Source organism: Eschrichtius robustus, chromosome 1 (genome assembly GCF_028021215.1).
Source record: "Eschrichtius robustus isolate mEscRob2 chromosome 1, mEscRob2.pri, whole genome shotgun sequence".
In the NCBI taxonomy this organism is placed as follows: Eukaryota; Metazoa; Chordata; class Mammalia; order Artiodactyla; family Eschrichtiidae; genus Eschrichtius; species Eschrichtius robustus.
In genome coordinates this window covers 26042331-26067042 of record NC_090824.1, presented here as the reverse complement: position 1 = coordinate 26067042, position 24712 = coordinate 26042331, and the positions used below count along the sequence as shown (strand labels likewise).

The 24712-nt window shown below is 43.4% G+C and overlaps 1 protein-coding gene across 1 annotated transcript; it reads right to left on the bottom strand.

The window, feature by feature from the left end:
• Positions 1–366: 366 nt before the first annotated feature.
• On the bottom strand, positions 367–22166 carry ANGEL1 (angel homolog 1). The gene is made up of 10 exons (XM_068542074.1): positions 22029–22166; positions 18625–19200; positions 17493–17719; positions 16962–17031; positions 15923–16356; positions 13493–13619; positions 13074–13184; positions 2119–2188; positions 1427–1593; positions 367–682 (listed from the first exon to the last, which is right to left on the bottom strand). Exons 1-10 carry the CDS (start codon positions 22090–22092, stop codon positions 522–524), a joined length of 2007 nt encoding a protein of 668 aa, XP_068398175.1. The 5' UTR covers positions 22093–22166; the 3' UTR covers positions 367–521.
• Between the last annotated feature and the right edge of the window lie 2546 nt (positions 22167–24712).

The following is a 24712-nucleotide window of genomic DNA, read 5'->3' as shown; positions in this document are numbered from 1 at the left end:
CCAGTGTGGAAAGCGGGCTAGTCGAGACAGGCATGGCTGCGCAGAGCAGTCCCACCCCGAGAGGATGCACACACGACACACACCTCACGTGGGTGTGTCTGGCAAGAGGGCTGGGCCCAGGGGTCTCAGGCAGGGAGAAGGTCAGGTCAGAAGGCACCCCACCAAGAAACGGCCTGAAGACAAATAACCAATGAGATCAATAGCTCCCGCAACCCTGGTAATTAAAAATCAAGGGGAAGCGCTGGATACATGGAAGGAAGGGGGAACCCCCTCTTCTGCCTCTCCCAGGGCCACCCAGTATGTGGCACAGGTTTAGGAAGAGGCTGGGGCGGGGCAGGGACCACAGACAGAGAATGTGGACAGGCCTGGAGGAAATCTAGCCATGGGAAAAAGGGAACAAGGAGGGGAGGGGAGGGGACGTAAGTTTCTTGGATCTAAGTTTCCAGAAGCATGGGATATTTCCACAGTCTCTGATCCAGGTGGCTCTTCTGGAAGAGAAGCTCTCTTCCCCTGGGAGACCATCATGGGGCGGTGACTTCCATCCCGAAGCTGGCCAGTAGGCAGAGGTGGTCTGAAGAGCAGAAGGGGTTGGGTAAGCCATTGGCAGCCCAGAGAATCTCTTCAGAGAGGAGGGAGAGCCGGCCCAGGAGCTTCAGAGTTCCATCCCGACAAAGCCTGCGATCTGGAGCACAAAGCGGAGGCCGGTGGGTAAGGCAGCCACAGCCAAACTGCACGGGGTCGGGGGGCCCCATGGGAGCTACACCTTAGGAGGCTGCGTCTCCTCGGTGGCCCTATCCTCCCTCACCTCCTGCCGCCTCTGGCGGAGGCCTCATTTTCTCAGATATGCCATGATATGTCAATGAACGAAGTCGGGTGGCTTCGGTGGGACTGCAGCAAACTAGAGTGCAAGTCCAAGCCCAGCATTACAAGATCTTCTGATTTTCCAAGAGAAGCCGAAGTCCAGATTTGCTATATAAAATTTGATTTCTCAACAGAAAATCCAAACATTTTAAAAGACATGCTTTAAACAAAACAGGCATGGGGCTGATAGACTGCTATCCTGTGACTATTGTGAGGGGTGAGAAGACAGGAAACAGGGTTTCTAACCTAACCAAGTCCCTTACTAACCAGCTGCCACTGAACAAATCCAATAGAGCACCTCCTGGTGCTCTATTTTCATCTTTAAAATGGAGGGACGGCTTGTTCTGCCCACATCTGTCTAATGCTACAAGGATAAAAAGAGAAGGTGGGCAAACGGCCTAAGGGAAGTACGATGAGGATGACCAGTGTCAGGTAGGTATGAGATCTGCTCCTTTGCTGGTCAGGTCCCAGCAGCCCAAGCCATGTGATCAAATGCCTGACCTACCATCAGTTCCCAGGGACTCTTGGGGGTGGCTTCTAGGAATCCAGGATCCACCAAGCTTACCAGTTCTGTTCCCATTCTCGCAGGACTCAGCAGCTGAGAAGAAGATGTAATCTACTGTCATTCCAAGACCCAAGGGCATTGTGGTGACCTCTGGGCGGCCATGCTGGGGCAGGAAATGAGTATATACCGAGGTCAGGTGGAGGCAGTGCTGGATGGTGCCTACAGTCCTTCGGGGATGGAGGGGAAGATGTCAGTCAACAAACATTACTGAACTTTCCCCAAGGTCACTTCTCTGTGGGTTTTATCAAGTTTTTTAAGGGATGATCCCAAATAACTCAACCTCAGCAAATGCCTTCCCATGCTAATTAAGAGGCTGACAGTCTTAGCTAAAATTAGCCTAGAAACAAGACACATTTATACACAGTCCTGCTGACATTCCTCACCCCCACTCTCCTCTTGCTACCTGGTGAAGTATACCTAATGTACCCTTGTCCATGGGTCAGCAAGCTCTTCTGTGAGGCCTTACTCCCAAAGGAAAAGGGCAGGGGCTTTTCATCTGCAAGAACCTAGGTGGGTCACCTCTGGCCTCTGCACACCAGTATGTGCCTCCATAAACTTAGCACACACAAGAGGAAGAGAGAGCTCAGCAAAATGTGTTCCCCCAAATCAGCCCCAGGAAAGCCAACAGGAATCTCTCTAATACACCTCGATGGGGCTGGAATGCAAGCAGAAGGGAACTGGAAGAAGATTACCTGGGGAAGTCAGGCTCAGGCTCAGATATGTCTTCCTCAACGACAGACTCGACCCAGCCAGCAGGTCGCTCTGTAGAAGACCGGAGAGAAAGGGTTTTATCACTCGCAGACAGTGAAGCAGGGTTAGAACCTTGCACCCTGAAATCCCACTCAGATCCTTGACTGGATTGTTCCAGAAGGGAAAAGGGAAAGAGAAAAGGTGAGGAGAGGAAGAAAACAATGGACCAAAGTCAAGAACCTCAGGAAGCAGACAGACAGAGGTCTCTAACACAGACATCTCTTCCCTGGCTCAGCAACTTTTTAAAAAATTTAAATTCATTCTTTAGAATAGGTAATACAGTCACATGGTACAAAAATCAAAATGTAGAGAAAAATATCAGTGAAAAGGCTCCCTCCCACTCTAGGACCTTGCCACTAAATTCCTCTCTCCAGAGGCAACCAATGTTAACAAATTCCTGGTGTATTCCTCCAGAGATTTTCTATCACCCACCATCCATTGTGTGCATATATGTAGCTGTGTATGTATGCATATACATATGTGTGCACACACACGTATCCATACTTATACACACCTATACATGTACACACACATACACAAAGAAAAAAGACACACATTACCAATATCAGAAGAGAAAGAGGGAATATTATTACAGATCTTACTGACATTAATAGGTATTATGAACTGAATGTTTGTCTCTCCCCAAAATATGTTGAAACCATAACCCCCAGTGTGATGGCATTAGGAGGTGGGGCCTTTAGGAGGTAATTTGGCCTTGAGGGTGAAGCCCTCATGAACAGGATTAATGCCCTTATAAAAGGGATCCCAGAGAGCTGTCCTTTCTGCCATGTATGGATGCAACAGTAAGTTGGCAATCAGCAACCCAGAGGAGGGTCCTCACCGAAACTGGACCATGCTGGCGCCCTGACCTCGAACTTCCAGCCTCCAGAACTGTGAGAAATAAATTTCTGTTGTTTATAAACTACTCAGGCTGTGGTGCTTTGTTATAACAACCCAAACTAAGAAAAAGGATAACAAGGATCAACAAAATTGACAAACCCTTAGCTAGACTGACCAAGAAAAAAAGAGAAAACTCAAATTACTAAAACCAGGAATGAAAGAGGGGGCCATCAACACCAACCTTAAGAAATAAAAAAATTTTAGGGATACAATAAATAATTGTATACCAACAAATTAGATGACTTAGGTAAAATGGACAAATTCCTAAAAAGACAAAAACTATACAAACTGACTCAAGAAAAAGAAGAAAATCTGAATAGTTCTATAACAATTAAAGAGACTGAATTAGCAATTTAAAAATTCTCAGAAAGAAAAGCCCAGGCTCATATAGCTTTACTAGTGAATTCTGCTAAACATTAAAAAAAAAAAAAAAAAAGTAATATGAATCCTTCACAAATACTTCCAAAATATAAAAGAGGGGACACTTCCCAACTCATACTACGAGGTATTACTCTGATATCAAAACTAGACAAAAACATCACAAAGAATGAAAACTACAGACTAATATCGCCTATGAATGTAGATGCAAAATGCCTCAACAATTACAGTTCTGTGATTTATAAGAAATGTATATTTGGTCATTCAGATGACCAAATATATATTTCTCATGTATAGTCAGTTTTCATATACAGCCTTAGTCCACAGTTGCTGGTTCAAAGCTCCCCAAACCCTTAGAATTTCCTGAGTGTTGAGAGTGAGCAAGGTGCCTTTTGTTATGTTCATGAAGAAATTGTGGAAAATACCTAAGGTTGGGGGCTGGTTGTCAATGGAACCAACCATGTGATTAGAGGAAATTTCAGTCCCACCCTATGACCTCTAGGGAGCAGAGAGAGGTTGGAGGTGGAATCAATCACCAATGACTAAGGATTTAATAAATCATGCCCATGTATGAAGCCTTCATAAAACCCAAAAAGGACAGGGTTTGGAAAGCTTCCAGGTTGGTGAACTTATGGAGATTCGAGGGAGAATGGTGCACCCAGAGAGGGCATGGAAGCTCCACATCCCTTCCTACATACCTTGCCCTATGCACCTCTTCTGTACAGCTGTTCCTGAGTTATATCCTTTTATAATAAACTAATGATCTAGCAAGTGAAATGTTTCTCTAAGTTCTGTGAACCACTCTAGCAAATTAATCTAACCCAAGGAAGGAGGGGATAGTGGGAACCTCTGATTTATAGCCAGTTGGTCAGAAGAAGCACAGGGAACAACCTGGTCTTTTGAGAGGCACCTGAAGTGTTGGAGGGGTGGGTCTTGTAGAACTGAGCCCTTAACCTGTGGAATCTGATGCTATCGCTGGGGAGACAGTGTCAGAATTGAGTTGAATTGTTTGTTGGCTTTGGGGGAAACTCCTCCTCCCCCATGTTGGAAAACGAGTCTCAGAACAATATACTGGCAAACTAAATCCAGCAAAATAGAAAAATGACTATATACTATGACCAAATACGATTTATCCTAAAAATGTAAGGTTGGTTTAACATCTGAAAATCAATTAATATAATACATCATATTAATAGAATACTGAAGAACAAAAACCACATGATTATCTGAATAGTCACAGAAAAAATATCTGACAAAATCCAGCACTCCTTTATGACCAAAAAAAAAAACCCACAACACTTAAAAAACTAGGAATAAAAGAGAACTTCCTCAATCTGGTGAAGGGAATCCACAAAACACAAACAAAAAACAAACAAAAAAACCTCATGGCTAACATCATATTCAATGCTAAAAGACTGAAAACTTTACCCCTACGATCAGGAATAAGACAAGAATATTGGGCTTCCCTGGTGGCGCAGTGGTTGAGAATCTGCCTGCCAATGCAGGAGACACGTGTTCGAGCCCTGGTCCGGGAAGATCCCACATGCCGCAGAGCGACTAGGCCCGTGAGCCACAACTACTGAGCGTGCGCGTCTGGAGCCTGTGCTCCGCAAAAAGAGAGGCCACGACAGTGAGAGGCCCGCACACGGCAATGAAGAGTGGCCCCCGCTCGCCGCAACTAGAGAAAGCCCTCGCACAGAAACGAAGACCCAACACAGCCAAAAATAAATAAATAAATAAATAAATAAATAAATTTATTAAAAAAAAAAAAAAAAAAAAGACAAGAATATTCGCTGTCACCACTCAACACTGTAATGAGAGTTCTAGCCAGGACAATTATGGAAGAAATAAAACGCATCCAAATTGGAATGGAAAAAAGTAATACTATTTCCATTTGCAAGATGACATGATCTTATATATAGAAAATCCTAAGAAATGCACTAAAAAACTATTAGAACTAATAAATGAGTTTGAGGGACTTCCCTGGTGGTGCAGTGGTTAAGAATCTGCCTGCCAATGCAGGGGACACGGGTTCGAGCCCTGGTCGTGGAAGATCCCACATGCTGCGGAGCAACTAAGCCCATGCGCCACAACTACTGAGCCTGCGCTCTACAGCCCGAGAGTTGCAACTACTGAGCCCACGTGCCGCAACTACTGAGCCCACGTGCCACAACTACTGAGCCTGCACTCTAGAGCCCGCGAGCCACAACTACTGAAGCCCGTGCGCCTAGATCCCCTGCTCCACAACAAGAGAAGCCACCGCAATGAGAAGCCCATGCACCGCAACGAAGAGTAATCCCTGCTCATCGCAACTAGAGAAAGCCCACGCACAGCAATGGAGACCCTACGCAGCCAAAAATAAATAAATAAATAAATAAATTTATTTTTAAAAAATTGAGTTTGAAAGATTGCAAGATACAAGACTGATATACAAAAATTGCATCTCTATACACTAGCAATGAACAATCCAAAAATGAAATTCAGAAAATATTTCCATTTATAAAAGTAACAAAAGGAATTTTAAATAGTTACAAATAAATTTAACAAAACAAGTATAAGACACACTGAAAGCTATAAAACATGGAAAGAAATTAAAGATCTAAATAAATGGGAAAACTTCCATGTTCACTGATCGTAAGGTAATACTGTTAAAACGGCAACACTTCCCAAACTGATCTACAGATCTGTAAATTCCTATCAAAATCCCAACTAACTTTTTTGCACAAATTGACATGGTGATCCTAAAATCCACACAGAAATATATAAGAGACCCAGAATAGCCAAAATAATCTTGAAAAACAACAATGAAGTTACAAGATTTACACTTCTTTATTTCAAACTTATACAAAGCTAAAATAATCAAGGCAGAGTGGTACCGGCCTAAGGACAGGCATTATAGATGAATGGAATAGAACCGAGAGTCCAGAAACCCATACGTCCACTGTTGATTTTTTACAAGGGGAGGGGTAAAGGGAAAATAACTGCTAATGAATATGGGATTCCTTTTGGGGGTGATGAAAATGTTGTAAAATTAGATTGTGATGATGGTTCCACAACTCTGAATATACTAAAAGCCACTGATCTGTACACTTTAAATGGGTGAATTTTATGGTATGTGAATTCCACCTCAAGTTATTTTTAAAAAAAGGTAAGAGAATGTTATGGACTTCATGCCAATAAATTTGTTAATTTATATGAAATGAAATATTCCTACATTTTCCCTGTTAAATTGTTTTCTCTTTTTGTTGCTATTATAAATAGGGTCTTCTTAAAATTACATCTTTTAACAAATATATTATTTTATTATATGAATACTATTGATTTCTGTATATTAATATTCTACCCAGATACTTTCCAGAATTAATGCTAATAATAGTTGTTAGTTGATTCTCTTGGATAACCAGTTATATAACCATTTTAACAGCAAGTAATAGTTTACCCCCTCCTTTCCATTGTTTACTTGCCTACATTTCTATGTTCTATTTCTAATTCTGTGGCTGGTGTCTCTCACAGTTGAATGACAGTGGTCATCCCTATCTTGTTCCCAACTTTGACAGGAATGCTACTAGATTGTCTTCTTTAAGCAAGATGCTCATTTTTGGATTGAGGTAAGTGCTTTTGTTTTTTTTTCTTTTTCAGGCACCTGGCGGCTCCACGCCCCTTCCTCCATGGTGCACCAAAGTGCTGACTGACCAAGATAAATGTATTTTAAGAGTATAAGGAACTATCTATTTTTTCCTTAAGAAGGTTCTTTTTAAAAGAATCTGGAATAGATGTTAAATTTTAACAAATGTCTCTGACATCTACAGGATGACATGCATTTCTATATTTTAATAGATTTCATATATTTATTAGCATGATAAATACATTAATAGATTTCCCAATACTGAACTACCTTCATATTTTTGATAAACTCCATTTGGCCATAGTATATTGCTCTTTCACTGTGATGTTAGATTCTGTTTCCTGATGTTCTATGTACATTTTTTGCATCAATATTCGTAAGTGGACAATATTAAGTTCTGTAGTTTTCTTTTCCTGTGTAACTGTTGTCAGGTGTTGGTGTCAAATACTTCTTTTTTAAAAATAACTTGGCCCCCTTCTGCTGTGCTCTTTAACAATTTAAACAGTAATGGAATTACAAGTTCTTTAAAGGTTTGATGATGTTCTCCTATCAACATGAACATGGTGTTTTTGTGGGACTGTATCTCTGAGAACTTTCGCTATTTTTTCACCCTGTGGTAATCTATTTATGTTATGTCTCTCTTTCACAATCAGTTTTAGTAAATTACATTTTCTAAAATTAACATAGGCCATCTAAGTTTTCAATTTCTTTTGCACTCAGTTGAGAAAAGAACCCCCTTATAATCCTCTTAATTCTTCTGCATCTGAATACTTTTACTTGCTCCTGCCCTGCCCCCTTAAATAGGTTAGATAATAGGTTAGCTAATCTGACAGCTGTTTTTTACCCAAAAAACCAACTGATTTTTAGAGCTTATTAGTCCTACTGTTTTTCTGTTCTCTAAATTATTTTCATTTTCATCTTCTGCTTTCTCTCAGCTTGTTCCCTTTTCTAACTTGGGGGATACTTAATTTACTTAATTTAATCTTTTATCAATATAATTCTCTGATTCAAGATATTCTATATAATTCTATGAATTTTTCACTGAATGCTATTTTAGCTATATACCACAAATATATGGTATTTTCATTATTGTTATTTTCTACACACTCTGCAGTTTCAGTTTAAATTTCATCTTTGACCCAAAAGTTGTTTGAAATTTTTTAAATGTCCAGATGATAGCATTCTTTTAACTTCTATTTTTAATGCACGTGTGATCACGGAAAGTTGGCTATACTATTTCTACTGTTTGAAATTTACTGATTTTTTTTGTGGTAGTCTAATATATGGCCAATTCTCAGGAATTTCCTGTGGATATTTTAAAAGATGTCTTTGCTCTGCTTTCAGTGTTCAGAGTTTGATATGTATCCATCAGATTTACCATACAACATGTTATTTAAGTCTTCTATATTCTTAGTTATTTTTTATCTACTTGAACTATTGTGAACTGAGAAAGATGAATTAAAACCTTCAACCATTAGTTATTTTCTGACTATTATTCCTTGTTAAATACTGCAGTTTCACTTTGTGATGACTGATGTGATGTTATTTGGAACATAAATGTTCCTAACACTAATATCTTCATTTTGAATCAGAAAAATCACAGTGACCAGCAGGATATTGAAAATGGTTTTCTCTCCAGCAAGAGGCAAGCTAATTTAGGCTTCTGAATCATATAAGAGGTCAGGAATCAGAGGTACCATTACTCCAGAAAAGAGGTGGGAGGTGAAAATCAAAACTGGCACAATGAACTCGCCAGTCAACTAGAGCCATCCCTTACACAGAGCCATTAGGTTTTCATGTCTCATTCCTAAATGTGAATGGACACCTGATGGAATCTTTGGGAACAAACAAATAGTGGGGTAGGAAGAAACTAACTCTTAATTAAAAGAACCTTGGAAGGAACAGATGGAATTTTAAAAATTATCATCCTCAGTAGTAGAAAGGCAATATTGCATTCATTAAAAAAAAACCCAAAAACAATGGTATAAAAAAGAAGGAACTTTTAAAAAGAGATTTGGAAATTAAAAATATAATGGCAGAAATTTAAAATCACTAGAAGGAATGAACAAACTGAGAGCATCTCACAGATGGTAGATTCTAATATCCAATTAACAGTAATTCCAAAAAGAGAAAGCAAAAAAAGGAAATTATTGAAGAAATATTACCAGCAAAATTATGTGACTCGAAATAAATTAGTTTCCATTTGAAAGGGCCCTGGAGTATCCAAAACAATGAATGAAACCAACACCCTGAGTAGGGTAAACCATCATGAGATTTCAGAAATCAAGGGATTAGAGATAAGAACCAGAAAGTCTCAGAGAGGCAAAATAGGTGATATACAAAGAAAGGATCAAGAATCAAAATGGCAGCAGACTTCTCATTAGCAATGCTGGAACCTGCAAGACAATGGACTGATTTCCAAACTAGACATTTACACTTTGCAAATTTTCATATTAGTGTGAGGATAAAAAAAATCAAGTCTTCTTTTAGTACATGAAAAGAAAAACAAAAAAGAAAGAAAGAAAACTGCTTCTCTCAACACCAGGTTCTACCCATGCAGCACTATGTACAAACGGCACTGCTCCAGCAGTTACATGGGACTCAAGGCCTCTGCCTGTCCCACCAGGCCACATGAGCACATGGGCCACAACTGCCTCTACCTGAGCTGCAACATCTTCCTGGACCATTCAGCGCTGGCAGCAGCCAAGCAAGTAAGTTCTTCTGCAAGTACTTGGGAAGAGGATAATAAGTTGTGCAGGGATGGGCCAGTGGAGGAGCTGGATTCAGAACTTTCCTGGTTCAAAAACTGATCAGATAGCCTTTCCTCTGTGGCCATCTGGTCAGTTTGTTAATAATAGTTTACGGAAGTCATTTATTAGCAACTGTTTTTTCCTAGAATGCACTTAATTGGGCACATGGTTTATTTTTACATGTTAAAAGACCTGAAGCTCCGGAGATAAATGGAAATGTGCAAGTGCTCATGAAAAAGAAAACAGAGTAACCCCTTTCAGTGTCTTTAAGAACCACACTGGAAAGAATAAACCACTAATAATTAAAAATATTTACAAGAGGGGGACTTAAAATTTAGATTCCCATCTTATGAATTATTCCTTCACAAAGGGAGTTGGGGAGAGTGAGAATCACAATTTTTTTTTATTATACAACTTGTGTGATGTAGAACACTCCAGCACAATGCAACATCAACTTGTTGGAAAGTTAGACCATCACTCCCTAGCACTGTAGCTCCTTTGGCAACTCAGATGCTTCCCATTAAAGTCAGTGTCACAGTCAACTTGGCAAGTTTGAATGTCTACAGTTGAGTTGGATGACTCTGGTATTGGACTGGAAATATTATTTGTTAGTACATCTAAACAAATCCTCTAGAAAAAAAGATCACACACTATGATCTCCTTGTACTGCACTTAAGTCTTTCTACTCATGGTCTAAAACTGGTGGTAGGTTTTTAGATTTGGAGTCCTTAAAAGAGATTCATCAGGACCCTATTCGGCCCTGGGTGGGGATACTAAACAAACGGAAGGGTACGTTCACAGTATGTGGAGGATGGGTGTGTTTACTCAAATTTAATCTCAGTTTTGAAAATACTGCTATTATTGGGCACTGTGGGTGAACTGGATATTTTCCCCCATATAATGATTCTACTTACAAAGTGATTGTCAGTGTATTTTAAAGGTTCTTATTTTGTTATTAAATTGAAATGCTTATTTTATGTTTCAAGTACAGTACTGATTTTCTAAAAATAACCTATTCTTAACATGGAATTACCTATGTGGGATCCTACTACTGTTTAACTTTAGGATTTTGTATTCTTAAAACATTGAGCCACTGCTTCCCTGCCTGAGCCCAACTGATCCAAGCACTTATCCCAGTTCCTAGCACACGCCAGTCGCTCTATGCATGGTGGCCACCACTATTATTATTGCTATCACCACAGTTATAATACATTAGCTTTGCAATTAAAAAAAAAAACAAAACCAAGCCATTGAAATGTTCACTGCTCTGCAAACAAATGCCAATTCAAGTTAAATTCCTTCAAGAAAAAAATGAATTCACTGCGTACCACCAGTCCTTTTACTATAGTTTTTTCAGTCATTGCTTGGTTGTCTTAAGTTATTCTTCTAGCAGTTTCTTCATGAAAGGCTTTGGGTTGAGTATAAAATTTTTGACCATACCGTCTTTCTTTGAAACCTTGCTCTCCTGTGTTCCAGAGTCGAATGTTAATGTTAAGAAATCTGAAGCCTACCTGATTATTTTTACCTTTAAAAATAGCCCAATTTTTTTGGTTCTGCCTAAAGGATTCTTTTATCTTTGACTTCTGTTAACTTCACTAGGATGTCTTACTGTTGACTCTCCTATGTCATTTTTTACTGAGAAATGGTATATCCTTCTCAATGTGGAGAGTCAGATCTCTTGATTTTGGGAAAATCTTCCTTGAATCATACCTTTAAATATTCCCTCTGTGCTATTATACTGGGTTTCTTCTTTGTGAACTCGAACTATGTATATGTTGAATCTCTTTAACTTCCACTACTGTCATTTTCTTTCTAGTGCTTTTTATCCTTCCTGGCCTCTGCCTCTTGCCTTGTTTTCAGCAGTGCCTATTCTCTCTTGGACTGCTTCTAATTTTGTATTCATTATGTGATTCTTAAATTTTTTATTCCACTTCTTTCCTGAGCTCTGCAGTTTACATTTCATCTACTGATGTCTTGCCATGTGCTTGAACTTATTTTATAAAAGCAATTATTTTATTTTTGCACTCTCATGTTATAAAGACAATTGCTTAATTTTTTTTATTCATGGGAAAATAATCATAATTTTCATATGCTCCATGGCAACAATTTTTATCTTCGAAGTATTCTTTATCTGCCTTTTATTTTTCCTGTTCTTCCACCTTTTTTTCTTATAGTATTTTAGTACAGATCTCACGCTGGCTCCTTTTGGGCACCCCAGCCTGGAATTAGTTGAGGTTTTTATGTACAAGCTATTGGTACAAAGCTTATATAAGCGAAGACCTGGGTGTGCATTCCAAGTAACAGGCATTTTCCTTATGACGCAGGGCTGTGTGTGAGTCCTGTTCATCTTTACTTCCCCCTAGCCAAAAGAAATATGCAGTTTAAGTATTACACCTCCCCCCACCACTTAAACAGACTGCTTCATGCAAATTTGGCTTGATTCCTTGATCAGTCTTTCCTCTACTGCCTCTTTGGACCAAAAGAGGTTCAGACAATATCCTTTCACAACCTGTGCATCCTATTCTTGTTGATGAAACAAGGGATTCTGATTTCGTGCCTCAGGGTACGCTCCTCACCCTGGAGAGAGGCACCCTGCTGGTTCTTTCGGAGATCCACGTGGCCCCACAGACCCGTCTCTCCATACCTGCTCCAGCACCCCTGCATGGCCTCCAGTGCTTCCTGCAACCATTCCACCTGTGCTGCGGTTCATGATTTCAAATGTCTTCAGGTCTCCTAGCTTTCTCAAAGATGGAGTTTGCATTTCTCTTTTTCATTCTCCTTGTTGCTTTGGAGTGTTTTCAGAGACAAGAAGGGGAAAACATCAAGCATACTCTGCTACTTACAATCTGGAAGTTCTCAGTAGGAGTAACTTGTTATTACAACCAGAAGTGCTGTCACCTTATGATTTTCAAAGCCCCATCAAGTGTATTTTCTCTCTTAAACATGCTGTATACATGCTAGTTATTAGCAACTTAATACTAAAAAGCTTGTGGCTTACTCAAGGTCTCAGAGCTAGTTAGAACCCAGGTGTCTTGATTCCTGGTCCATGTTCTCAACACATTGCACATGGCCAGTGAACTCCACTGACCTTCCTCCTAAGCATACTTATTACCAGAAGCTGATCTCTAAGAATTATGCCTAGAAAAGACTAAGAAACCACATAACTGACAAATATCAGAGGTGAAGAGGAAAGAAAACCAAGCTTAGTTGGAACAAGTTAGGGAACAAGCTTAGTTCACATTACCTGGCTTAGTATCTGTCACTCCTTCCATAAGAACCAGTCCTACAGGTCGCTGACAGGCGGTGCTGCAGAAGCGGAAACGTAGCAGGAAGTCTCGGCTATACTTACGTCTCTCTGTAAACCAGGAAAAGCCATACAGTGAAAGACAGGAAGAGGAGCCACATGCTGAGACTTCCTTAATACCAAGAAGCTTACAAGTAGGGACACAGAGGAAGTCTGGCTCTGAAGACAAGGAGATTTTCCAATGGCTATGATTTAAAGTTGTCCATTTCATTGGGTGACCATGAGGAGGACAATGAAAAAAACAAAGGAACGTGCTAAGAGAATTGAGGGAATTACACTTTCTCTTGTCACTGAGGTGCCAGCTTTCTCCTAAAATGGGCACGGAGGGACAACCAACCAAGAATGTGGCATGTGCTCACCTGATCTCTTGGGGTGACAGAAGGTGACATACTGACAGCAATCAGTGATGCCCAGGGAGCTGGGCCATAGCGGGGCCTGCAGCTTCCTCTGATAAAGCTGATGGGAGAAGTCTTCCTGTCCAGATACCTGCAATGAAAGAGCAGATGGGAATAAGGAATCTGAGATGGAAAAAGGAAATAGCCCATGTTTTGGGACATGCAGACAAACATACACACACACACACACACAGACACACAGTCACATACTATGTACGTAACACAAGCAAAACACATAAGTCTCAGGGGAAAGTTAAAAATAAGGAGCTATTTAAAACCATTATTTTATTTTTTTTACTAGAAACGCTGAAATGTCCATGAGACAGGAATAAGGGGTTAAGAGAGTGAGGTATGCGAGTCAAAGAGAACAGAACTATATGAACATATGGTCCCCTAAATTTCAGCTCAGAAAAATCTACACTACTCTGCCCAGGGAATGTCAACTTTCAGGGGTTTTAATTTGCAGTGGGAAAAGGTTTATCCTGATCTTTGGATCTTCTGGATCAAAGTCTAGCATCTTAAGCCTATTACTGGGAAACCACGGGGTCAAACCAAATGGGAAATTCACCAAAGCACTTTACCGTATCTACGTCACCATCCTCGGTCAAAGCCAATGAGCAGCCTGGGAACGGACAGAACGTAGTAGGGGAAACATTCGGCAACATCAGTCATCTGCATATCTCCAACGTGTGTAGCAAAATCCCCTTTATTTCATTTAACAACAACAAATATTTGAATGCCAACTATGTGTAAAACACTAGCTAAGCGCTGGGGAGAGAGCAGTGATAGACACAATCTCTCTGCCCCTAAAGGACATACATTTTCAGTATGCCATCAGAAGTAAAACACACCTTCAATTTAATGGCCATTTACTAACTGTGTGACTTTGGGCAAGTTAGTTAACTCTCTTGGGTTCAATATGCTCTACTATTGAGTGGGAAAATAATACCACATACAATTAAGAATCTTGGTAACAATAACTACTATCAATTACTGACTGCTTCCTTTGAAGCAGGAACTGGAAAACACTGTGTGCATTATTTTATGTAATCCACCAAAAAAACCCCTCTAAAGTAGGTCCCATTATATCCCCAGTGTATGACGAGGCAAATGGGGCTTACGGAAGTGAAGTAACTTGCCCAAGGTGGCAGAGCAGGGATCTGAACGCAGGACTATCTGGCTTCAAAATGAGTGCTCTTAATCACTATGCTTAACGGCAGCTGTCACATGGTAGGCACTTAGTAAATTCTTATTCCCATTCCCTGAGCCCCTTGATTATAGCAGCTTCCTGGCAGGATAATGCCTTTCTCTGCGCATGTGGCAACCAGGACATCGCTGGCACTTGAGTAACCTCATTAAAATAAAAGCCCAAAGTGCTCAACAATAATTCAGTCATTTTATGTCTTTTCTCCCCTGTGCCTTGCCAAAAGTTAAGCAACAAATTGGATCAGCAGGGGCAAAAGAGAGGAACAAGGAGATTAAGTGACATGTAAAGAAATCAGCACAAGCTGAATGCTCCTCAGTAGGGCTAAACAAACTACAATAAAACTATAAGATACCTAGGTTATAAACATTCAGCAGTTAAAAGGAATGAGATAGATACATATGTACATTGTTGAGTGAAAAAAAACAAGCTACAAAATGAAATATACACAATATATCACATTTATAAACACACACAGTACATTATATACCAGCTGTTAGAAGCAATCACAGCATAGTACTGGAGGGCAAGAGCTCTGGGGCCAGACTACCTGGTTACAAATCCTGGCTCCACCACTCATTACCTGCAAAAACTAGAGTAAGCAAATTACCTAACTTCTCTACACCTTAGCTTTTTCATTTATAAAATGGAAGCAATGATAGAAACTGTGAAAATTAATGAGTTAATACATGTAGAGTGCTTAAAATAGCACCTGGCACACAGTAAGTGCTTAATAAATGTAGATTATGATTACATCATCACAACAGCTTAGATAGTACAGCAAATGCATAGAAAATGACCTGGAAGAACACAACCAAACTTTGAACAGTTATTACTTGACTCTAAGTGGAGACGTGGGAAATGTAGGTAATAAAGGGGGCTTTGGTCTTATTTTAAAATGTCTGAATCCTTAAAGGGATGTACTTGTGTACTGACATGCACTTACGTATATACTTATGTACTTGTAAACTAAACATAAATTAATGATAAAAACTGAAAGGATTCCAATATACCAAAGGCACTCACGAGCTCCTAACTTCCAGGCTTGGGTACCAGATATCAGTAGAACAAGAAAAAGCCAGAGGAAGCCAGAACAGGTGTAACTGAGGTCCCTGCCACAGAAGCAACACCAGATGCCAACACCAAAATCTCTCCCTAAGCCAACCCCACAGTGTCCTCTCCCATTTCACCTTCCAGGCCGGCATCCCATGGTACTGGAGTTCTCCATCCCTGATGAAGTTGTAAAGAGGTGAATCAGGGACAGAATTCAGGTCCCCACACAAGATGATGGGGCAGTGGCTGCCATCTGACAACCTGGCCACCTTGTCCACTTCAGCCAAGAAAACGGCCATCTGGGCTAGCTTGATATCGCCCCGACGTGGGTTGTACAGGACGTGAGTATTTGCCACACATAAGGGGGCCACTGAGACTGGCCCCAGGCCTTCTGGGACTAGTGGCTGCAGCAGCAACACTAAGCCCACATTGTCTCGATTGAGGAGCTCCAAGCCAGGCCGAAAGTACTCCACGGGGCTGGCGCAGAGCAGACGGAATCGCATGGGCTTGTAGCAGACGGCACAGCCATCTGTCTTACACCCGGTCCTCCTCTTGTAGAAACAGGTAAAGCCTGCAAGGAACACCCCACCAAGGAGATGGGTCAGAGTCCTGGAAGATGGGTTAGGGGCCCGCTACCCAGTGGCAGTAGCCCAGGCATGTGTGCCTAATGCATTGCTCCTGCTGTTCAATAAGGGGAGTCCTTGCCCTTGCCAATTCCTTGGTTCTGCAGAGGCTCCCTTACAGTTGTAACCAGACGACTGAGTGGCTAGAAGGGGAAGGATGGACAAAAGGGTATGAAGCAATAACCTGACAGGAAAAGCATGGACTCTAGGGTCAGACAAGCTGGAGTCCAGGCTCCACAACCTATGAGTTTTATATTTATAGCTTTGTGACCTTGAGCTAGTCACACAAATTTTCTGAACCTCAGTTTCCACATTGTAAAATGGGGATAATAATATTCAGCCTCACAGGGTTGGTTACTTCAAGCATTAAGTGGCAATATATGTCAGAATTGCTTTAAAACTTCAGGACTCTCCTTCTCACCCACACAAAGGAGCTAGCTCACAGATGAGACTGAGGGTTTACTGAGATGAAAGAAAGATACAGTGCATTCAGGAGAGAGCAGACAGGGCTGTAGGAAGAAAGACTGACAAACATGCCAGGGAGTGGCATTACCCATCATTCTCAGAGAGGGCTCCAGCTGCTCCCAGTAATGATCTTCCTGGACTTCCTGGAGACACAAGATCTGGGAAAATGACAAGGAATCCAATCACTCCAGAGTAATGGAGGGCGCTGGAGTACGACTCCCACCCCAGGAGCAGGCACTGAAGCCACACGGGAAGCTGCTGTGGGTCTCAGGCTGGGTCACACTGAAACTTCCCCTGGGTGCTGACTCTCCCCTGATAGCCACTACCAGCAAGAACAGGCCCAGAGTTAAGCTGAGATCAGATACATGTGCTGGATTTTCCTGCTCCTTCAATCCCTCAAGTCTCCCTCCCTGCACAAAGGTGCTGGAAAGCGTGTACCCACGGAGAGTCTTCTTAGCATCTGCCCCAAACTCATTGCACCAGGCAGGCAAGCACCAGTCCTAGGCAGGACGCCAGTCATATGAACAACTATGGGGTTCAATTCATTTTCTAAGAGCATTGGGAAATAGCCAGGGTCCAGAGCAAATGCAGGATGGCACATCTCCCCATCTTCACTCACATCAGGATCCCAGTGCTGGAATTCCTGCATGAGATTCGCAAAGCGGTAGTTCCAACTGAGGATGTCTGGATGGCAATGCAGATAGAGCTCTGAGCTCTGCTGCATCAGGTCCTGAGCCAGGATGTTATAGGACATCAGAGTGAACTGGAACTGAGGGCCATCCCCTGCCTCCAGGCCCTGAGCATCTGGCTGAGTGGAGAAATCCTCCCATTCTCGCCACAAGATTTCTGCAAAGGTGTTGGGAAGAAGAGGTCCATGGTAAGTCCATGTTATTCACAGGGCCCACCATCTCCACTCCTGACTCCATGATACTGTGACGAGTTCCTTTCTTCATTTTCCCTGTCATTCATCCCTTTCTGTGGTGATCTGAACAACATTCTAAGGACATTCTCAGACGAGACAATAAGCTCCACAAAGCCAGAGATAATCTTGGCCTGTTCATCACTGTATCCCTAGTACCTAGCATAGTACCTGGCACCTAGTACAAGTTCACTAAATATGGCCGACAATTTCTCACTTCTGATAAATCCATGGGTCTCTGGGGAATCACTCAGATGAATGTGCTTACTAGTCATCTGAGATTAAAGACATTTCTAGAGTAATCTCAGCCTTGGGTGTTTTCTGACCTCTAAACCTGAAAATGCCTATGGAGCCAGAAACCATAATGTGTCTCCCATGTGCCCTCGAGCAGGGAGCTGCAGAGTGGATTTCAAACCTATGTGAGCCACAGCACTCATCCTCCAAAGTTTAATGGAAGCCCGATATATAACACAGATAAAAATGGAGTTATCCTGGTTGAGGCACCTGAGAGCTCTCCACCCCTATCCCAGGTCACCTCCAGAGAACCAATAATGTAGAGAATCAGAACAATGGTCTGCTTTCAGTTCTGCCACTACCTAGCTATGTGACTTTAGGCATGTCCTGCTCCCTCTCTGTGCCGTGACCACTTCATCTGAAAGGCCACGGGGCTGGATGAAATGCTCTCTAACGCCCCTCTGGATCTGCCACTGCAGGAGTCTCAGAAAAGCAGAATGCAGCAGCAGAGCTCCACACACGAGAGCTTTAGCAGTGACTGTGCGCACATCCGAGACAACCTGCTGCCCCGGCTCGCTCAGCCAGTTGTCAGACTCACCATGATATGGGATTTCCACTGGGGGAGACTGCAACTGCCCCAGGCCCTCAAAGGGCCAGATGGGAGCCTCTTCCTGGGGCACAGGCTCCGGTGCTATGTTCCAGGCCACCACTGCGGGGTCCTCTTCCCACTGCTCTGCAGCCAGGGCACCCACTGAGAGGACAGCACAGTCTGCATACTGGGGGCCGGTCTGCACCGGGACTGCTGCCCACGTTGGGCCCTCGACCTCTGGCAGTGGCTCCTCTCCTAGCACCTCGGGGAAAGGCTCCTCCAGGTTCTCTGCTGCCCGCAGGTCACTCAGCTGCCTGCTGGACCACTTGTCTTCTGCAGCAGCATCGTGTTCTCCAGGATGATCCATTAGGAGCGCCAGGCTGCTCTGGGCTACTCCCTTATCTACAAGCAGACCCTCGCTCGCTGTCGAGAGTGCCTGGCTTGACCCTTCTTCTTGCCACTGCTGCAGCAGGCCCTCACACTCCTCCTGGTCGGGGCCCCGAGGGGCCATGGCAAAGTCGCCGTCTACCTGGGGGGACGAGCTCTTCGCCAGGAGGGCATGTTTTCGACATGTGAAGAAAGCATCTAAGAAGAAAGCCAAAATACCATGTTATAAGATGACAGCATCACCCAACCCACGCTCTTCTCCCAACTTCTAATAAGTCCCATACAAGCAAGAATCATATCCACCTTGCTCATCACTGTACCATCACTGAGCCTGTCCATTTTAGTGCCTGCAACATCATCATCATCAGAGCGAAGTGCTTACTATGTGCCAGGCACTGCTCTGAATGCTTTACAAGTATTAACTAATTCATATGGTAGGGCTCTGATAAATATTCAGTGTGTGAATGAAAGAATGGCTATCCCACATAATCTAGGACAGAGATGGTCACATACAACCACACTCCTTTTATCTGGAGGTTAAGACTCCTATTAACATCAACTCTCTGGTTCTAAGAGCCACATTACACTGGAACCAGCACTTGACCATGAGTCAGAACTGTGGGTTATGGCCTAGCACTGAAATTAACAAAGCTATGTGACCTTGGACAATGCCCCTAGTGAGATGGACTCACTCTTGACTGTAAAATGAGGACAAGGGAAGTTTGAACTAGATAATCCCCAAGGGCTTTTCTAGTTCTATAAATCCACTAATCTATGAATGCATTCTAAAAGAAAAAGGCCTTAAGTAGACAAAAAGGGTGTCTCAAAATCTGTACAATCTCTCTCTTAGCAAAGGCCCTGGGTCCTCTTCTCAAATCTATTTATTCTACTTATAAATCTTCACAGACTTCATTATCAGCTTTCCCATTCCATAGTACTCTAGCGGCTGTAAATCAGAAGGTGGCAACAACTGACAGCAATAGACAGCTGCCACCTCTCTGCTACGGCAGCCACAGCGACAGCCAACAGGCAAAAAGCAGGTGGGAGAAACTATAAAATTAGAGCCCCCAAAATCCAAGCACAGTATTTTGGTGCAAACAAAACCTCCCCCCACCAACGCACACTAAGTCACTTATTTATAGCATAGGACAAGTGACATGTATGATGATGACCCTCAATCACCAGAGATTTATTTTATCAGCTCCATTTTTTTTATAAGGCAAGAAAAACTTCAAAATGGTTCAAACGCTGAAAGACACTATCTTACTTATGGTCTATGTGGATTTACGTCCCTCAAACCAGTGGTTTTTCAACCAGGGGTGATTTTGCCCTCAGGGAACATTTCTGCATTGTCTGGAGACACAGTGGTTGTCACAACTGTGGGGATGCTACTGGCATCTAGTGGTTATAGGATGAAGATACGGCTGACTATCCTACAGCGCAAGAGACACCTCCACACGAACTACCCAGGCCCCGACGTCAACAGTACTGAGACTGGGAAACCCTGCTCTAAACCCATGGGCTGGGTTGCTGGCCTTAGTCTCAGGAACTTACTAATTCCCTGCCCTTTGAAACATCCTCTGTGTATAGTGGATGGCAGAAGTTCTTTGATTTATATGTGTGAGGTTATCAGTTTTCAAACTCAGCAGGTTTTGGTTGGTGGTGGTGGTTTGTTTTTCAGCAGCAGAATTCTTTTATTAAAAGAAAATCTGCAGAAACCAAATGTACAAATACAAATGGGACTACTTTAATAGGTGTGTGCAAGCGGGTGGGGGGAGGCGGCCCTTCCTCTGAGATACCTAAAACTCTGACTACTGGTCTAGAAACCTCTGGACTAGTATATGTCACTATGGCTGCCATTATGGACACTGGCAGAGCTCCAGAAATGACAGCAACATGGCTAGAAGAATATGCATTAGTTCTCTGAAAACAATGACTTCTGTGGAGTTCCTCATTTCTGAGAAGTATGTACACAAAAGACATTCCCGAATTGAGTGCCTACTGCATTCTGGGCAGTATGCTAGCACTAGACACAGTGAGCAAAACAGACATGGCCCTGCCCTCCTGGAGCCCGCATTCTAGCGGCAGATACAAACATACACATACATACATTAAATGATTTATATGAAATATATAGGAACAGAAATTACACACACAAACACACACACACACATATTGTGTAAAGTTCCAGAAAGGAAAAGCACAGAATGCGCACAGTTGGACTTCTTATTTCTAAAAGTCCTTCTTGGTCTGTCCTGCCCCCTAAAATGCCAGAGAAAAGTCTGGGGGTTCTGTGGGATCTCCCAGAGGAACTGATGGTCTCATAAGAGCCTCGGGAACGTCAAAGACCAGGAATGGGGAGCGCAGGCAGATCATGGCAAAGTTATACAATAACTCTTCTCTAAGTACCCGCTGGACATTGCCTCCACCCCACTACATCTCTAAACGCACGGGACTTGCTTCAAAGCTGAGGTTTCAATGTGTCTCTGGATTCTGAGCATCCTTTTTTTCATCCAGACTCCGCTGAGAGGCGGCTGGGAAAGGTGAGTGTGGAGTTGACCCAGGGGAAAACAGGTACGTCTAGGTCTTCAGTCCACAGATCCGCCCTCAGGGCCGACTGGCCTCTGTCCACAGAGAATTCTGACATTCGCCTCGGCCCCGAGCGGCCAACCCTCCCCGACCCCCAGGTAAGTGACTCAGCGGGACCCGGAACCTCTCCGCAACCCCGGGGCCAGAGAAGGGCAGCTCTGGCCCCTCCCCCAACCCCCTCCACGTTAACTGTGGCCCGACGCCTCCAGGTCACAGGCGTGAGGAGGGGGCCGCCCACGAGGCTCGCCGGCCAGGCCCGGGCCTCGTTTAGTCCAGGACGGGCACGGCGGGGCCGAGGGCCGCCTCCCCACACCTTGGCACTGCCGGGGGAAGGTGGTCGTGAAGCCGGCCGCGACGCACGCCGCCCCAGGCCCCGCGGGGCCCCGCCGAAGCAGGCCCGGGCCTGGCACCCGCCCATCAGGACGCGAGGCCGGTACCTGAGAGGGCGCGGAAAAGGCGCACGGCCGGCAGCAGCACGTAACACAGGCACGACGCGATCATGGCCGGCCGCCTGCACCAGCTCCCGCGCCCGCTCCAGTGCCCGCCTCCCTTCCTCGCGGCCGCCCACCGGGTCTCCCTCCGTTCGGCCCCGCCCCCGGCTCGCCCCCGCCCCCGGCTCGCCCCCGCCCCCGGCTCGCCCCACCCCCGGCTCCGCCCCCGGGACGGCTCACATGGTACCACTGCGCTTCAACAACAACTTTATTGGGAGCGCAGGGCCAAGCGGGCGCCCGCTGGGCAGGGCAGCCAGTTCCCAAGGCAACGGAGCGGGCCGGGCCTGGCTCTCAGCTGCGGCAGAAGCGCCGGGATTTGAAATTAAACCCCTCCTGGAGGCGCCATAGTATTATTTAAAGTCCACAGTTTTATTCCCGCTTCTGCCGCCTCACTACGGCTCCACCTTGGGTCCACCACGTAACCCTTCCGCCCCTCAGTTCCCTCATCTGTAAAATGAGGTGCTGGACCTTGTCTAAGGCCTCACCCAGCTCTGACTTCTATGATCTTGACTGGCTTAGCCCAGACTGGAGAGAGCAAGCTCTTTCCCATTTTTCTCCTTTTCCTAACTCTCTTCCCCAGCTCAGATTTAGGTCAAACATTGAGTCCACACTCAATAAGTGGATTTTATCTCCTTCCTCATCCTGTTCCAAATGGGCCCTTTTTCCCCTAATCTGGAAAAAAGGGGTGTCCCATTGATAAGGGAGCCAAAAAGGGGAGGAGGTGAACCCTCCACAAGGGCAACGGGACCAAGTCTGGTTGGTTGGTTGGTTTTCCTTGAGGTATCTCTTCTCTCCAGTGTCTATGACACTGTCAGGCACATAGTAGGGACCAAATAAACCTTTGTTGACTGAACAAAATATATGTCACTAAAAGAAGGCCAGTTCTTCCATCAACTCTGTACTACCCAGACCTCTTTAATTCTCTCCTCCCATTTCCCACTCTCAATCTTCTGCCGCTGTAAAGAAGGAGGGACCACTTAATACTCCCAGTTTCAGTACCCAGTGTGTGATTTCCAATTTGTGGCTGGAGCCTCGGTTGTTCGGGGAAGCCCTCTGCGGAGTCACCAGATCCGGGACCAGCTGGGTACATCATAACACTGAAAGGCTGAAAGGAGGAAGAAGGAGAGAGTCAGTATTGTGGCCTTCCCACTCTGTCCCCTTAGCTGTAGAGGCAGTGTATGCCTTCAGGCAACAGCGCTCTTGCCCTGGCCAGAGGTGAGGCAGAGGCTCCAGGGGCAATCTGAAGGTTGGGAAGCCTCTTAGAAACTAGCACACAAATGTTAACTTTACCTAAGGAGGCTCCAAAGTCAGATCACTTCCTTGATATGGCCTAAATAAACCTTCCTTGTATGTCCTTCCATGTTGTCCCAATAAGTACCCAGAAGTCCAAGTTCCAAATCAGATCCTAAATCAAGGCACTTATCTAGAGACTAGGTTTTGTAAAATGATGGTTCCCTTAACACTTGCAAATTTTTTTTTTAATTTAATTTTATTTATTTTTTTATAGAGTAGGTTCTTATTAGTCATCCATTTTATACACATCAGTGTATACATGTCAATCCCAATCTCCCAATTCATCACACCACCACCCCCACCCCCTGCCACTTTCCCCCCTTGGTGTCCATACGTTTGTTCTCTACATCTGTGTCTCACTTTCTGCCCTGCAAACCAGTTCATCTGTACCATTTTTCTAGGTTCCACATATATGTGTTAATATACGATATTTTTCTCTTTCTGACTTACTTCACTCTGTATGACAGTCTCTAGATCCATCCACGTCTCTACAAATGACCCAATTTTGTTCCTTTTTATGGCTGAGTAATATTCCATTGTATATATGTACCACATCTTCTTTATCCATTCATCTGTCGATGGGCACTTAGGTTGCTTCCGTGACCTGGCTATTATAAATAGTGCTGCAATGAACATTGGGGTGCATGTGTCTTTTTGAATTATGGTTTTCTCTGGGTATATGCTCAGTAGTGGGATTGCTGGGTCATATGGTAATTCTATTTTTAGCTTTTTAAGGAACCTCCATACTGTTCTCCATAGTGGCTGTATCAATTTACATTGCCACCAACAGTGCAAGAGGGTTCCCTTTTCTCCACACCCTCTCCAGCATTTGTTGTTTGTAGATTTTCTGATGATGCCCATTCTAACTGGTGTGAGGTGACACCTCATTGTAGTTTTGATTTGCATTTCTATAATAATCAGTGATGTTGAGCAGCTTTTCCTGTGCTTCATGGTCATCTGTATGTCTTCTTTGGAGAAATGTCTATTTAGGTCTTCTGCCCATTTTTGGATTGGGTTGTTTGCTTTTTTCATATTGAGCTGCATGAGCTGTTTATATATTTTGGAGATTAATCCTTTGTCCGTTGATTTGTTTGCAAATATTTTCTCCCATTCTGAGGGTTGTCTTTTCGTCTTGTTTATGGTTTCCTTTGCTGTGCAAAAGCTTTTACGTTTCATTAGGTCCCATTTGTTTATTTTTGTTTTTATTTCCATTACTCTAGGAGATGGATCAAAAAAGATCTTGCTGTGATTTATGTCAAAGAGTGTTCTTCCTATGTTTTCCTCTAACAGTTCTATAGTGTCCAGTCTTACATTTAGGTCTCTAATCCATTTTGAGT

Excerpts from the sequence above, each read along its gene's own strand:
- ANGEL1 (XM_068542074.1), bottom strand. The coding sequence starts at position 22,092 with ATGATCGCGTCGTGCCTGTGTTACGTGCTGCTGCCGGCCGTGCGCCTT. Across the intron at positions 19,201-22,028 it reads CCTTTTCCGCGCCCTCTCAG|ATGCTTTCTTCACATGTCGA; the intron begins GTACCGGCCTCG and ends CTTTCTTCTTAG. Across the intron at positions 16,357-16,961 it reads GCCCTCTCTGAGAATGATGG|GCTTTACCTGTTTCTACAAG; the intron begins GTAATGCCACTC and ends TGTTCCTTGCAG.